Genomic DNA, 14,063 nt, shown 5'->3' with positions numbered 1-14,063 from the left:
TAGTTTGTATTAGATTCTGTTGATCCACTGACCCCGGTGGTTTTAGAAAATTAAAAGGTATTAAAAGAAAAGGAATTAGAACCTGAATAAACTTGCATGAAAGGATTAGGGAAGGAATCATTGTTCTACCTTTGCCCTAAAGCTTTTCTTTCCTAAATTAACTGATTGTTTATTATTAGTTTTTACTTAGTTCTCCCTCCACACGTATTCTTCACCTTGCTTTATATTGTAGCTCCATTTTTCTCTCAATTTTGTCATCACATAGGGACACACACAATTGTTATCATACATGGCAACTTTCAATTTCCATTTTCCACTTCTGCTAATTATACTCATTATAATTTCATCAGGTAATTCGTTTGAGCCTTTTCTGAATAATGCACTTAGTTTCCTTATGGTTTCATTTTTCTTTCACTTAAATGCAAATAAAAGTATAAACTATAGTATATTTTGCAGTGGTTTCAAAGTTCGAAACATAAGTTTTCAAGTTTTGCAATTTGAATTACTAATAGAAAATTCAACCAATTGTGCTATCGTGATATGACAAAACTCAAACTCAAAGGTATTGTTAGATAGATTCAAGCGTCTCCGATTCATCTGAATTTGCAATCGGTGATTAAAAAAAGTTATTTGATGAAAGTTCTTATTTCGAATTATAAAGATTCAAAGTTTATAAAGTACTATGATTCATTATTTTTCTTTGCATGTAACTTTTTTTTGTAACGGGCTTTAATTGTATTTTCACTCGAAAACTCGTAATTCTGAAATCAAATCAAGTACTAATTGTCTAATTTAGATAGTCGATCTATTTATGTAGACTTTGATTTTCGATTGTTATTGAATTGACAGGAGTAAAAGTAACAGAATCTGTGAGAATTTTTACCATAATAAACTATTGCAAAGAGACAATATGGCCTGCAATTACTCCAGGTGAGAATTTCAACGGAGGTGGATTTGACCTAAAACCAGGCCAATCCATTGTCTTCACTGCCCCTGTCGGATGGAGTGGCCGTATATGGGCTCGAAACGGTTGCAACTTCGACAAAAACGGCAATGGAACATGCCAAACTGGAGCATGCGGTTCATCCTTAAAGTGTTCCGGCGCCGGTCAAACCCCCGCGTCACTAGCTGAATTCACCCTAGCCGCACTCGACTTCTATGACGTCAGCCTTGTCGACGGATTCAATTTACCGTTAGTTGTTACACCAATTAACGGTAGCGGAAATTGTAGCGTTGCTGGTTGTGTTTCTGACCTGAGGCCTAATTGTCCAGCCGAGCTCGCCGTTAAGTCAAAGGGGAAGGCCATCGCTTGCCGGAGTGCGTGTGACGTGTTTAATACCGACGAGTATTGTTGTAGAGGACTTTATGGTAATCCTGTAGTATGCCAACCTACATATTACTCCAAGAAATTTAAAGAGGCATGCCCTACTGCTTATAGTTATGCATATGATGATCCTACAAGCATTTTTACTTGCTCCGGTGCTGATTATGTCGTCTCCTTTTGTAGCTCGAGGTAAGTTTAATGATCAAATATGCAGCACGAAAAGAAAAATGCCGAAAAAAGATATATATTACATATGTAAAATTTTAAAAATATATTTTAAAATGAATACAAAACGCTGACCAAACGATAAATTTGTGCAATATAGATTGATTGTTATTTTCTAAAAATTTATATTAAAATGGAGTATAATGTTATTTCCTAAATAATTATTTAGAAATGGAAACCTAATGGTGAAATGTATAAGTCGAAAAGTTTATGTGCAGTGTAAATTAATAGTTATGATTCTATTTTCCAAACAAATGCAATTTGCAGGGACCAACAGGTTTGCACATATCATGATAAGAAGCTTGTTTGTGGTGGAACAACTAGTGGAGGATCTCAAGGATTAAAATCATTGTTCGGAAGATGGATGACTGTGATGCTTGTATTGACATTATTGGTTAATTGGTGGATGATATAGTATTTGAAATGTGTTGTTTAATGTAGATTGTTTTTGGATAATCAATTAGTGAACTGTTTGATTCTTTTGACAATCAAATTAAAAATATCTTTGGAGCTTGTGTAAAGGATTTGCTCTTCCTTTAATTTGCACACAGACATTGTCTTGTTTCTGCTGTTTTTCTTCCATTTATGGGAAAGAATCAGTTCTAATTATTTATTCTGATGTAACCCTTAATTCGATGCAAGATATTCTTTCTAAATTCTTAATTGTTTTTTGTCATTCTACAAACATAATCTAATCGTCCTTGTCTCAAATTGACCAATAATTTAAAATAAATATATATATTAAAGTTTTAGTTTATCTATATAAAATAAATTAATTTATTAAAATATAATCACAATTCTCTTTATTTAATTAATTGCGGGTCTATCAATTTGGGAAATAAAAATATCTCAACGGAAAATTTATAAAAATATCTATAGAATAATATCAACACAGGAATATCAATAAATGTCTATGGTATTTCAACAGAACTATTATTTGACCATATGCTTTTATATTTGAGTTATTATTTAGCTTTATTTTTTAAGATGATAGTTTCATAATTAATTTTACCGTATGTGTCATTTTTATTAACTGAACTTTTTAAATTATATTTTTATAAATAATTATAACGCACATGACATTTTTAAGAATTATCCAACAAATTATCGCAGTCTTGCAGAGATACGAGATAGAAAAATTATTAGAATAATTAGCAAAATAACTATAAAAAAGAAATTAGCAGTTCTCAAACATATTTTTTCCGTCTGATTTTCCTACTCCAGCGTGTTTAATGTTTATTTTTTTACTATACTCTTTTGTTTTTTTATTTACCACTTTGGATCCATACTACTTCTTCTTCTTCTTCTTCTTCTTCTTCTTCCAAAAATAACTAACAAGTAAATAAATAAATTTAAAAAATTTAGCTCATAATAATTAAATAGATTGATTTTTCAAATTCTATCATCACCTTTTAAAATTTTATTGTAAGTTTCAAATTTAATTTCCGATCCGCTCGAATTTTTAATTCGTAATCAAATCGCTTCAAATTTCACTTGGAATTCAAATCCAACAGTCATAACTTTCTCCAAAAACAAAGAAAACTGTAAATTTTTAATTTATTTTTTCTCATTGAAAATCTATTAAAAACGGTTTCAAACAGTTTCAAACAATTTTTAAAAACACATATTTATTATCATCTAAACAAAATTATACAATGATTTCAAACAGTTTACAAGGGTTTCAAACAGTTTCACAAAAACAGCTTCAAACAATTTATAAATATCTCAAACAGTTTATAAAGGTTTCAAACAATTTAAAAAAAACAGCTTCAACTGTTTACAAAGGTTTTAAACATTTTATAAAGATTTCAAATAATTTCATAAAACACAATTTGCAACCTTTATCTAAAAACAGTTTCAAACAATTTAAAAATATTTCAAACAGTTTTTTTAAAAAAAATATTTTCAAACAGTTTTTAAAAAAATATATTTTCAAACAGCTTACAAAAATTTCAAAAACAGTTTACAAAGGTTTCAACCAGTTTCCAACACAGTTTCAAATGCAGTTTCAAACAACTTCTAAAAACACATATTTATTATCATCTAAACAAAATTATACAATGATTTCAAACAGTTTACAAGGGTTTCAAACAGTTTCAAAAAAACAGCTTCAAACAATTTATAAAGATCTCAAACAGTTTATAAAGGTTTCAAACATCTTAAAAAAAACAGCTTCAACTGTTTACAAAGGTTTTAAACAGTTTATAAAGATTTCAAACAATTTCATAAAACACAATTTGCAACCTTTATCTAAAAACAGTTTCAAACAGTTTTTTTTAAAAAAAAAAATTCAAACAGTTTTTTTAAAAAAATATTTTGAAACAGCTTACAAAAAATTTAAAAACAGTTTACAAAGATTTCAACCAGTTTCAAACGGATTTAAAAACAGTTTCAAACATTTTATAAAAAAATTAAATTAGTTATAAAAACAATCTAAAACAGTTTACAAAGTTTTCATTGGTTTATATAGGTTTCAAACAAATAATGGTGGCGATGGCGTAATATTTTGTTGCTTCCAATTCTCTGAGACGAACACAATTGATTTTTTCATCCTTGATTTCTTATTTGTTTCAAATCTCTGATTGTTTGTGTTATGTATCGAATATATTAAATAAAATATAGAAAATTTAAATAGAATTTGCTAGAAAATTCCATAGAAGAAAATGAAAAAGAAAAAAATTGCAGAGAAAAGGAGAAGAACAAGAAGCAAGAGGAAAGAGAAAAAAAGAGAAAATTAGATGTGGATGTGTTTAAAAGAAAGAGAGTAAAAATGTAAATAAGTTTTTTTGCTAATTGAGAGTAACACTAAAAACAATAGAAAAATAGAATAAAAAAGTAAAATTTTAAAAATGAGTTATTGAAAACAAATAAGTTAAAAAAAGAAGTATTTTGTGCAAATTATTCTAAGTTATTGATGGCCCAAACAGTTAATATATGACCTAAGACAACTACATTAAGCCCAATTGAGAACATGGGCTTAAAATGTCTATAGCCCAATAACGAAAACTGCTACGTCGAATTTACGCCATGGGCCTTTATTGATACACAAAGAAAACGCGTGTATAAAAAAAAATACCATTTGCAGAAGCAGAGAATCAAAAACAAAAAAATGGCGAGCGCTGCTGCTGGTGGAGGAGGAGGAGGAGGGAAAGTGTCCTTCAAAGTGACGCTTACTTCCGATCCGAAGCTTCCTTTTAAAGTGTAATTCAATTATTTGATCCATTTCTCAATTCTTTTAGCTTCTAATTCGGTTTCTTATGTACAAACAGAATTGTTAATTTATGGTGCGATTGTGTTTTGAATTAATTTTCAGATTTAACGTACCAGAAGCTGCCCCATTTACTGCTGTTTTGAAATTCGCAGCTGAAGAATTCAAAGTCCCTCCTCAAACCAGCGCTATCATCACCAATGGTATTATTATCATTTGCTTTTCAGTTTGATGGATAATCAAAATTTGTAGTAGATTCTTGTCTAGGGTTTCAAAAATAGTTGGTTTTTTCGAAATAATTTTAATTTGAGATCTCTGACAATGTTTCAAAAAAAAAAACAGTTTTGAGATTGGGATCAAATTCCCCTAATTTATTTTTTTTCTGAATAATTATTCGCAGTTCTAAATTCATCTTATGGATGACAGTAGGGCAAGTTGTTTATCCTTTTGAATTGGAAGAGATTATAGTGCCAAATGATAATGAAGAAAGAATAATTTGGTGTAATAATTGAATTACATTATACTAGTTTTTTTATTTTCGGCGTCGGTCATATTTAATAAATTAATAATTCTAATAATTAATTAAATTTTAGGAAACCAGCTTCAATATTACGTCTTATATAATATTTAATAAATTAATAACTCTAATAATTAATAAAATTTTAATCCACCATGTGTTTTAATTATAAGAGGGTCAACTGTACTTTAAATCTCTGGTATTTTCTGATAAAAAAACTCTGTTATTATCTCCTTATGAGCTAGCGCTGTCTAGTCAAATTTTACAAGTTTTGCTAAACTTCCTAGAACTACCTTTTGAATGCTTTTGGATTCCCCTCAAACCACTGTTTGAAATTTTTTTTATTCTGTGGTTTTTGCAATGTAAAATTTCTTACACAAAGACTGTTTTATTGACATGCAGATGGAGTTGGGATCAATCCGCAACAAAGTGCAGGTATGCACATGCTCTTTAAGTTTTTAATACGAATGGACTTCTTGCGATTCCATTGTTCTCTCTTTCCTGATTCTTATATTGCATCTATATGGAAGCATTTTGACTGTTGCAACACTGCCATGGATCTAAAATTCCCACCCAATAAAGGAATCAAATGTTATAATACTAACAGCGCTAGATAATCCATTTTGTCAGGAATAATTGCTTTTTACTTTAGAAACTACGTTGAATTTTTGGTTTTCCAATTAAGCATGCTTGTTGCATCTCGATCATGCTTTGTATTAGTTTCGTAAAGTTTTTCATGTAAAACATTTAGTTTTGCGGAATAAATTGAGGCGGCTAACAGAATGGATGCATTTACAGACACTTCTTTTAACTAATTAAGGAATTTAGTTAAGTAATATGTGATAGTATATATTAATTAACAATATATTTGAAAATATTTTATCTTTAACTTAAAAGCGGAATACTTTTTGTAGTTTTGATAATATAGAATTATGTCTATTTTGAAGAAAATACATTTTGAATACAGATTGAGTAATTTTTTACATTTTTTAATAATTTTGATAATCTTAATTTTTGACTGTATTTCTTTTGAATTTTATTTAACTTAGTTGAAAATGGAATAAGTTTAGTTATCATATTTATCTTTATTTTAAACAGTGTGATCCTTTGACCGGGTCAATTAATGATAAAAAGTAATGGTTTGAGGCAGTAGTAAACAAAATCAATCGGCAGGGGAAACTTTATCTTATGAGGTGATAGTAATATTTCCAAACTATGTTTTGTGAACATTGGACGTATAGGAGGAATGCATTTCATAGAGTTGTTTTATTAGAAATACATATTTATGTTTAGGAGCTAAAATTATGTAGGAGACAGAACTCAAATCTCTCTTAGATTGAATTTGTAGGCTTTAATAATTCTTGAGTGGAACTGACCTATGCTTTCTTCTGTCTCAGGCAATGTTTTCCTTAAACATGGTTCTGAACTACGCTTGATCCCTCGAGATAGAGTTGGAACGACCGAGTAAAGCAAGCTGGAAAAACAAGTTAATGTTTCTGGTCCGTCTAGATATGTCTTCTGCTGTACTTGTATAAACTGGGAGGGCTGCAAGAATGTGCTCTTGATACATTACACTGTTGTACCTGATGCCATAAATTTTTCTGAAATTCTTGAGAGTCGCTTCAGCTACAATTGGTAGCCAGTTATCAACTTATCATATAAAGAAATTTTAGGTTTCACTGCTCTATCTTTTTTATGTTCTATATAACATGAAATTGAAAGTATGATAATGGGCTGGGCCTTGATGACACGAATGGCTACCAATTCATTAGAATGCCATATGAGATTTGGCATATAGCTGCCTGTGTCTTGTAGGCTCGGCTAATGTTGGAGCTTATGGATGATTTATCAAAGGTTAGTCTTGTTGGATACTGTTATCACCAGAATGTAGTGGTGTGTAAACATTGAACTAAAAATGAATAATGATATTGAATTGATAAATTTGGTTAGATTTGAAACTATAAAAAACAAAATTGTTTTCTGATTCAATTTGTTTTTTACATATAAAATTTCAATCAGGTTTTATTGCGAATCGAATTGACTGGTTTTGTTAGGTACATTCTGGCTAGAGGGCAACACATTAAGTGAAGTTCGTTCAGAAAATAGACTAAAGAGATCCGGCTGTTTGCTGTGATACTTTTGCTCTTACATTTTTATCTCCTCTTACATTTTTTTCTCCTTGATAAAACCGATTCGGATCGGTTCAAAATGAATGTACACAGACCCTTCATTGAAGGGTTATACTTTTGTTGTTGATGGGTTAAGGCTTGGAATTAGGATTTGTAAAGCCGGCTTAAGTTCAATAACTGAAGTAACTATGATGGAAGATTACATATTGGATGAAGGGTAAAGGTTTTACAGTATATCCTGTTCTTGTGGCCACTTCATAATGGTGCAGACATTTAATAAATAAGAGTATGTCCCACGACAAAGGGCAGAGCATTAATCAAATTTTTAGTCGGAAACTAAAATCTAAGGCTCATTCTGCAACCTCACATGCTCTATTTATGGTTTTACCTACCAATCTGCCATCGTTTGTTGCACTTCATCATCTTCACTTCCATATTTTACTTCATTTAATTTTTGAGTTCTATAGTATTCAATTTTATATTTGAAATTGACATTGTTATCCAATTATGCATAATGAAGAATTAAATGATTAAATCTGCACATGTTTAGTGTAGCTATAAATATTAGCCTATTTTAATCAAAGATCCAATAGTCTAAATAATTGTATAATAATTGAGGTAGTTAGAGTAACACCATGTCTAACAGCAGATATTAAAAAAGCAAGAAATTGATAGGCATTATTAAATCCCAGAAGTTTCCAAAGTGAGTCGCTAGAGTCAGTCCCTTTCTATCCCAAAAAAGTGACAGCCCACAATGTGAGAACAACATAAATTGAGCCATCAAACTATAAAAAGAGAATCGTATCGCTTCTAAATTCCTTCCAAAATGAGTTATTTGGCATCTCATAACAATCAAATTATCACAAGTAATTCCTGCAAGTTACTCTACTTTTTGTGTTGTGCATTTTGGTTAAGTGTTATTTGTAGTATAAATAATTACACTCCATTTCTAATATAAAACTTAACTTTCTATTACCAATGTACTGATTTTCATTTTTTAGCATGCATTTATTGTCACTTTTACTCTTATGATGTTAAATAAATTTGTACTCTTTTTTATTTATAAAATGAAAGGTGTAGATTAATTTAATTTATTCTAATCTCCTTTATGAAGTTATTTGAAAATATGATCATTGCTTGATTATATTTTTATAGTATTTGTTTCAATCGATCGGGTCTATTTCTCATGCACTCGGAGAATTAATTAGTATATATTGTAAGAATTATGAAGAATTTTATATTGAATAATAAAAAGAAAATAATTAACTTATATAATTAGTATATAGTACGGGTCAATCCAGTTTGTACAAAATAAATTTGAATCTGTGTCACTTATTTAAGTGTCCAATAACAAGTCTGATTTTTTTTTGGTAAGCCCATCCGGTTTCCAAGGCTTTGCCCTGACTAATCCGGATCCGACCCGTGTCGCGCACCTGGCATGGTGGGTGAGTCTACCAGTGGGAATTTTCTGCATTCACAAGGACTCGAACCCGAGACCTTACTTAAGCGATACCAAGCCGCTTACCACTTGGACCAACCCCCATTGGTAACAAGTCTGATTTTATGAAACCGCATACACGTAATTTTAAATTTTGAACTTTAAGTAATGATATCACTTGTTGATGTGAAAACTATACATTTTCTTTTTTGAGAAACAAAACTATACATAAATTAAATAAGAGAATTTTCTCAAGATAAGGAGAAAAATAAATAATAAGCATATAAATATTTACGCGGTTCGATTATGTGATCTACGTGGACGATTTTGGAACAGCTTTGATTATCGTCTTGAAAGTATATGTATATAAGCATATTTACTCAGTATTAATCGATATTAAAAGTAATTGAAAAAAAAAGTTGTATACTTTTGAAACATTTAATTTAAAAGAATAAAGGTACCGATTTATTTTCTGGTTGAACCGCATACTATATCATGCTTTTAAGATGTTTTGCGGTTCTACTCTCTCATTACAAAACAGAAAGTTAACCGTTTCCGAGATAAAAAGGCCGAAATCTCTTCTCCCAAACAATGTAAGATTTCTACCAAACAAGACACTTCCATATTTTTTTAAAAACATTAAAAAGCCAACAAATACATAAACGCCAAAAAAAGGTTTAGTGAGATTATGGGCATAGGAGAGTAGGGAGAAGAGCATTAAGGAGTGGGATCCAATTGAAGCTATAAAGCAGTGCAGTGAATCCATCACTTTCAGTGTCCCCAAAACAACGATCCTCGCTACAGATACTTCAATTTTGGAGCTCACTGGTGATACACTTTTTTTATTTGGAACTACTCTTTTGTCCAACTTCACCATTCAACTTCATCAAATACAAAATCACTAAAGTCAGGATCCGTGGGTGATTATTAGCCCTTTTCTTTATATGTGGGAGCAATGAATAACGATACCTTGCAACAAATATCCTTACCGATAAAAATCACTTTAATTCATTTAAATTCGTAGGCAGTTAACTTTCTTTTTGCTATTTTGTATCATGAAATCATATTGCTTGAACATTTTATATATTAAGAATATAAAACATTGTTAACTTTCTCGAAAAAAAAATAAAAAAAATAGAAATTCCATAGCCATTCTCTTGAAACTCTCTTAAAATATAGTGTCTCTTTTCATCCTTCATCTGATGTCCAAAACTCCCCACATGTTCAACTTTTAAAAAAAAATTATAATTCTTTTACTTTTAATTTTAATAAAATTTATCGATTAACCAATTTCGATATAGATCTATTTTTTTAGAATAGTGTCTTAATTAGGTTAAATATGTTCTAATCTAATTTAAAAATAGTTCATTTTTCATTTTTAAAGATGAAGGTGTCGAGTTTTACTTTTCAAGCAAATTTTGATTTTTGCAATAATTACTTTTATTATTTCACGATGAATTTTGCCAGGTATGTGTGTTTTGCATTAATGTTGATATTGTTTCAATGTCAAAGATAATACATTTTTTTTTTTGACAATCAAAGGACTTATATTAATTTAAATAAGCCAACAATACATCAGAGATACATAATACAACATCAACGATTTGAAAATGGGATAATGAAAATAGAATTGCTAGTTATAGCAATTGCGTGACCAGATATAGTATTATCACGACCATGAAAGATAATATGATTTTCTTTTATTTAAAAATTGGCCTAACCCCTTAAAAAAAAACCTGACCTTTTCAATTTTACCCTGACGTTGAAAATTTGTCAATTGTACCCTATTTTGCATTTTTCCGTTTCAATTGTATCCTTAAACATTAAATTGACCTTTTTTTATTTAGAAAACATTCAAAAAAAAAATTCAAAGTGACCTTTTTTGTATTAAATTAACCTTTTTGCATTAAATTGACCTTATTTCAATAGTTCTTTCAATTTAATGCTTAAGGGTACAATTGAAACATAAAAATACAAAATAGGGTATAATTGACAAATTTTCAACATCATGGTAGAGTTGAAAAGGGACTAAAAGGTCGGGATTTTTTAAGATTATGATGAATACCTTCAACAATGTTTTTGTACTTGGTAATATTCGTAGTTTAATTGCATGTGAAAATGATTTTAGAAATACTTACTTTTTGTTGACTGTCACCACCGATCATTATTAGACCACTGCTAATCTCCGACAATCATCAAACTCTAATGACCGACCACTATATTCTGGCGACCGATGGCGATGATCATAATTCGATTGTGGATCTATCGTGGATTTTGGTTGTATTTGTATCATATCAACTTAAAATTAGATGGATATGACGTGAATTTCTATAAAATTTGGTTGATCTTATATAATTATATCCATGTAAAATAACAATTTAATATTTAGATGGATTTGACGTGAAGTTAGATAATATTGAGTAGATATAATGTTGTATTCATCTTATATCAATAATTTAAAATTTTTAGATGGATCTTATGTAAATTTTAAGTGGATATGTATAGATTTTATAAAGTTGTATTCATATTAGAATAAATAATTAAAAAATTAGGTAAATTTGGTGTGATTTTTTAATGAATTTATGTAGATCTTATATTATTGTATTAATATTACATCAATAATTCAAAATGTATGTAGATATGACATGAATCTTATGTTAATATGATATTAATTCAATTTTTACACATCTATGGTTATATACCCGGGGGCAAAACTAGGATTGGGCGACTACCCTATCCCAGTTCTAGAATGTTAAAGATCAATAACTGGCAGACTCACCTACCATGTCAGGTGCGCGACGCGGTCGGATCCGGATTAGTCGGGGCGAAGTCTTGGAAACCGGATGGGCTTACTAAAAGAAAGATTAATAAATATCAAATACTCCATCCTTTTATTTTGAGTTGTCATTTTAAGCTAGATTGTTAAGATTAAAAAAATATTTTTTTTAGCTTAAATTACTTATTTATAAACTTCACTATTGAAAAATTTAATTTTGAAAAAAGAGTTATTAACACACTATTGGATGATTTAGTGTTGAAAATCGAACTACCATTTAATGAATTGAATTAATAAAAAAATTAAATTTAAAATATTATTATAAAAATCGCATAAAAATCATAAAGTGACAACTATTAATAGATAAAAATATTTGCCTAAAACGACAACTAAAAATGAATGAAAGGAGTAATTAATTTAAAGAGGATTGAATATTTTTTGAAAAAGTTAAGCCGAATGACAACACTGTTTGGTTTAAAAAATTACTAAAAGATAATCAATCATGGAGCAAATTACTTTAAGGCCCCTCACATTTGTCATAATTCACAGTTTGGTATCTCTTGTTTGAAAATCAAACGATTTGGTACCTCAGTTTTGATTTTTTAAACTATAAGGCCCTTCTGTTAGTTCCGTTAATAATTTGATATTTACTTTCAAAAGATTTGGTACCTCAGTTTCAATTATGTAAACGATTTGATACCTCACATTTAATTATATTAACGATTTGGTACCTCATTTTCAAACGTTTTGCAAACAATTTGGTACCTCACGTTTCATTTCGTTAATAATTTGGTACCTATATTTAACAGAAGGGCCGTATAGTTTACAAAATAAAAAATGAGATACCAAATTGTTTGATTTTCAAACAAGGGGTATCAAACTGTGAATTATGATAAACGTGAGCGACCATAGAGTAATTTGCTCTCAAACATGTCATTAGGTACAAAACAAAGTATGTTGTTCGATCTATTATATTATTCAATTAAAAAAATCGCTTCATCAATAGTAATATTTTGGATTCTATACCTGGTAATAAGACAGCTAACCGTGGACACATTTACAAACCAATTTAATAGGTCCGTAACGTCCGTTCAACTCTGGTTCAGGTAAGTACAGTGCACGATATAACAACTGGTAATCTGATGAGCTGAGCTGAGTGTTGAGCCAAATTATTTCTTAAGTTTATATAGACAAAAATGACCTCTTAAAGTCAAACAACATTCCTTAGTAATCGATTCAAAGGGTAATAATTTGGTAAATAAAAAACCAGATCTCCCGGAGAGATTCGGGGCCATTTTATTTGCGTCTTTTCGTGTGATGGCACCGTTTCCACTCACGTGATGATGACCACGTGCTCCATCATCTTTGTAAATTGGCAAAAGATCAAAAAGAGTAAGGAAAGGAAGAAGAGAAAATAAAGAAAGCTAAACTCATCTAAGGGTCCCTATAATTTTACTATTTTATTTGTTTGATCCCTTTCTAAATTTTTGTCCTTATATTTAGGGGGTGTTTGGTTTAATCTGTCGGTGAAATTTTTACTTTTTACTTTTTAAAAAGCACCACTAAAACATTTGGTGGGATTTTTTTAAAAGTTTTTGTGAGTTTTTTAAACTTTTAACAGCTCTTATTGGAAAAATTTTGTTTTGGAGTTTTTTGCCAACAGCCGATATATCTTTTAATAATTTTAATTATTTAGACAAAATTATCTCTATTAGAATATATCATTTTTTGAATATATAAATTTTTTAAATTATTCTATTTATATTAGAACAACTATAATTTAATAATTTTTTAAAATAAGTCATTAATTTTGTTAAAAAGATATCTAAATAAGTTAAAAGTAAATGTTGCTTCTTATAAAAAATAATTACCAATATTTTTATTAAATATTATATAATATAATAAATGAAAACAAAAGGAGCAAATTACGTCGAGGTCCTTGAAGTATACCATAATTAACAGTTTGATACCTCTTGTTTTAAAAGTCTACTTAATGGTCCCTCAGTTTTGATTCTGTTAACTGAAAAACCTTTCCATTAATTTGAGGGACTAAATCGTTTAACGGAACTAAAACTGAGATATCAAATCGTTTAAAAGTGAGGTACCAAATCGTTTAGTAAAATTAAAAGTGAGGGACTAAACCGTTTACGAAATTAAAGGTGGGGTACCAAGTCGTTTGAAAGTAAATGTCGAAATTAACGGAGGGGTCTAATAGTTAACGGAATTGAAATTGAGGAACCATTAAGTAGACTTTTAAAACAAGAGGTACCAAATTGTTAATTATAATATACCTCAGGGACCTCAAAATAATTTGCTCAAATAAAAGGTATACCCTTTACAATTATTTTATATATAAAAGTAACACTTACTCAAAACTCATCAAAAATATGTGATCTATCAGCTATCAGCAACAACTAACAACTATCAGTTATAAAAACAGCGAAAC

At 29.5% G+C, this 14,063-nt stretch overlaps 2 protein-coding genes across 2 annotated transcripts; both read left to right on the top strand.

The window, feature by feature from the left end:
• The first annotated feature begins 213 nt into the window (after positions 1-213).
• LOC126677603 (pathogenesis-related thaumatin-like protein 3.5) lies at positions 214-2,113 on the top strand. Its single transcript, XM_050372297.2, has 3 exons — positions 214-350; positions 850-1,513; positions 1,817-2,113. Exons 1-3 carry the CDS (start codon positions 290-292, stop codon positions 1,962-1,964), a joined length of 873 nt encoding a protein of 290 aa, XP_050228254.1. The 5' UTR covers positions 214-289; the 3' UTR covers positions 1,965-2,113.
• Positions 2,114-4,595: 2,482 nt separating this feature from the next.
• On the top strand, positions 4,596-6,953 carry LOC126677616 (ubiquitin-fold modifier 1). Its single transcript, XM_050372324.2, has 4 exons — positions 4,596-4,750; positions 4,863-4,960; positions 5,677-5,709; positions 6,672-6,953. Exons 1-4 carry the CDS (start codon positions 4,659-4,661, stop codon positions 6,740-6,742), a joined length of 294 nt encoding a protein of 97 aa, XP_050228281.1. The 5' UTR covers positions 4,596-4,658; the 3' UTR covers positions 6,743-6,953.
• The last annotated feature ends 7,110 nt before the right edge of the window (positions 6,954-14,063 follow it).

The sequence above is a fragment of the Mercurialis annua genome, linkage group LG1-X, assembly GCF_937616625.2.
Source record: "Mercurialis annua linkage group LG1-X, ddMerAnnu1.2, whole genome shotgun sequence".
NCBI lineage: Eukaryota > Viridiplantae > Streptophyta > Magnoliopsida > Malpighiales > Euphorbiaceae > Mercurialis > Mercurialis annua.
The sequence above is the reverse complement of the archived record's forward strand: the minus strand, read 5'-3'. Positions and strand labels throughout refer to the sequence as shown.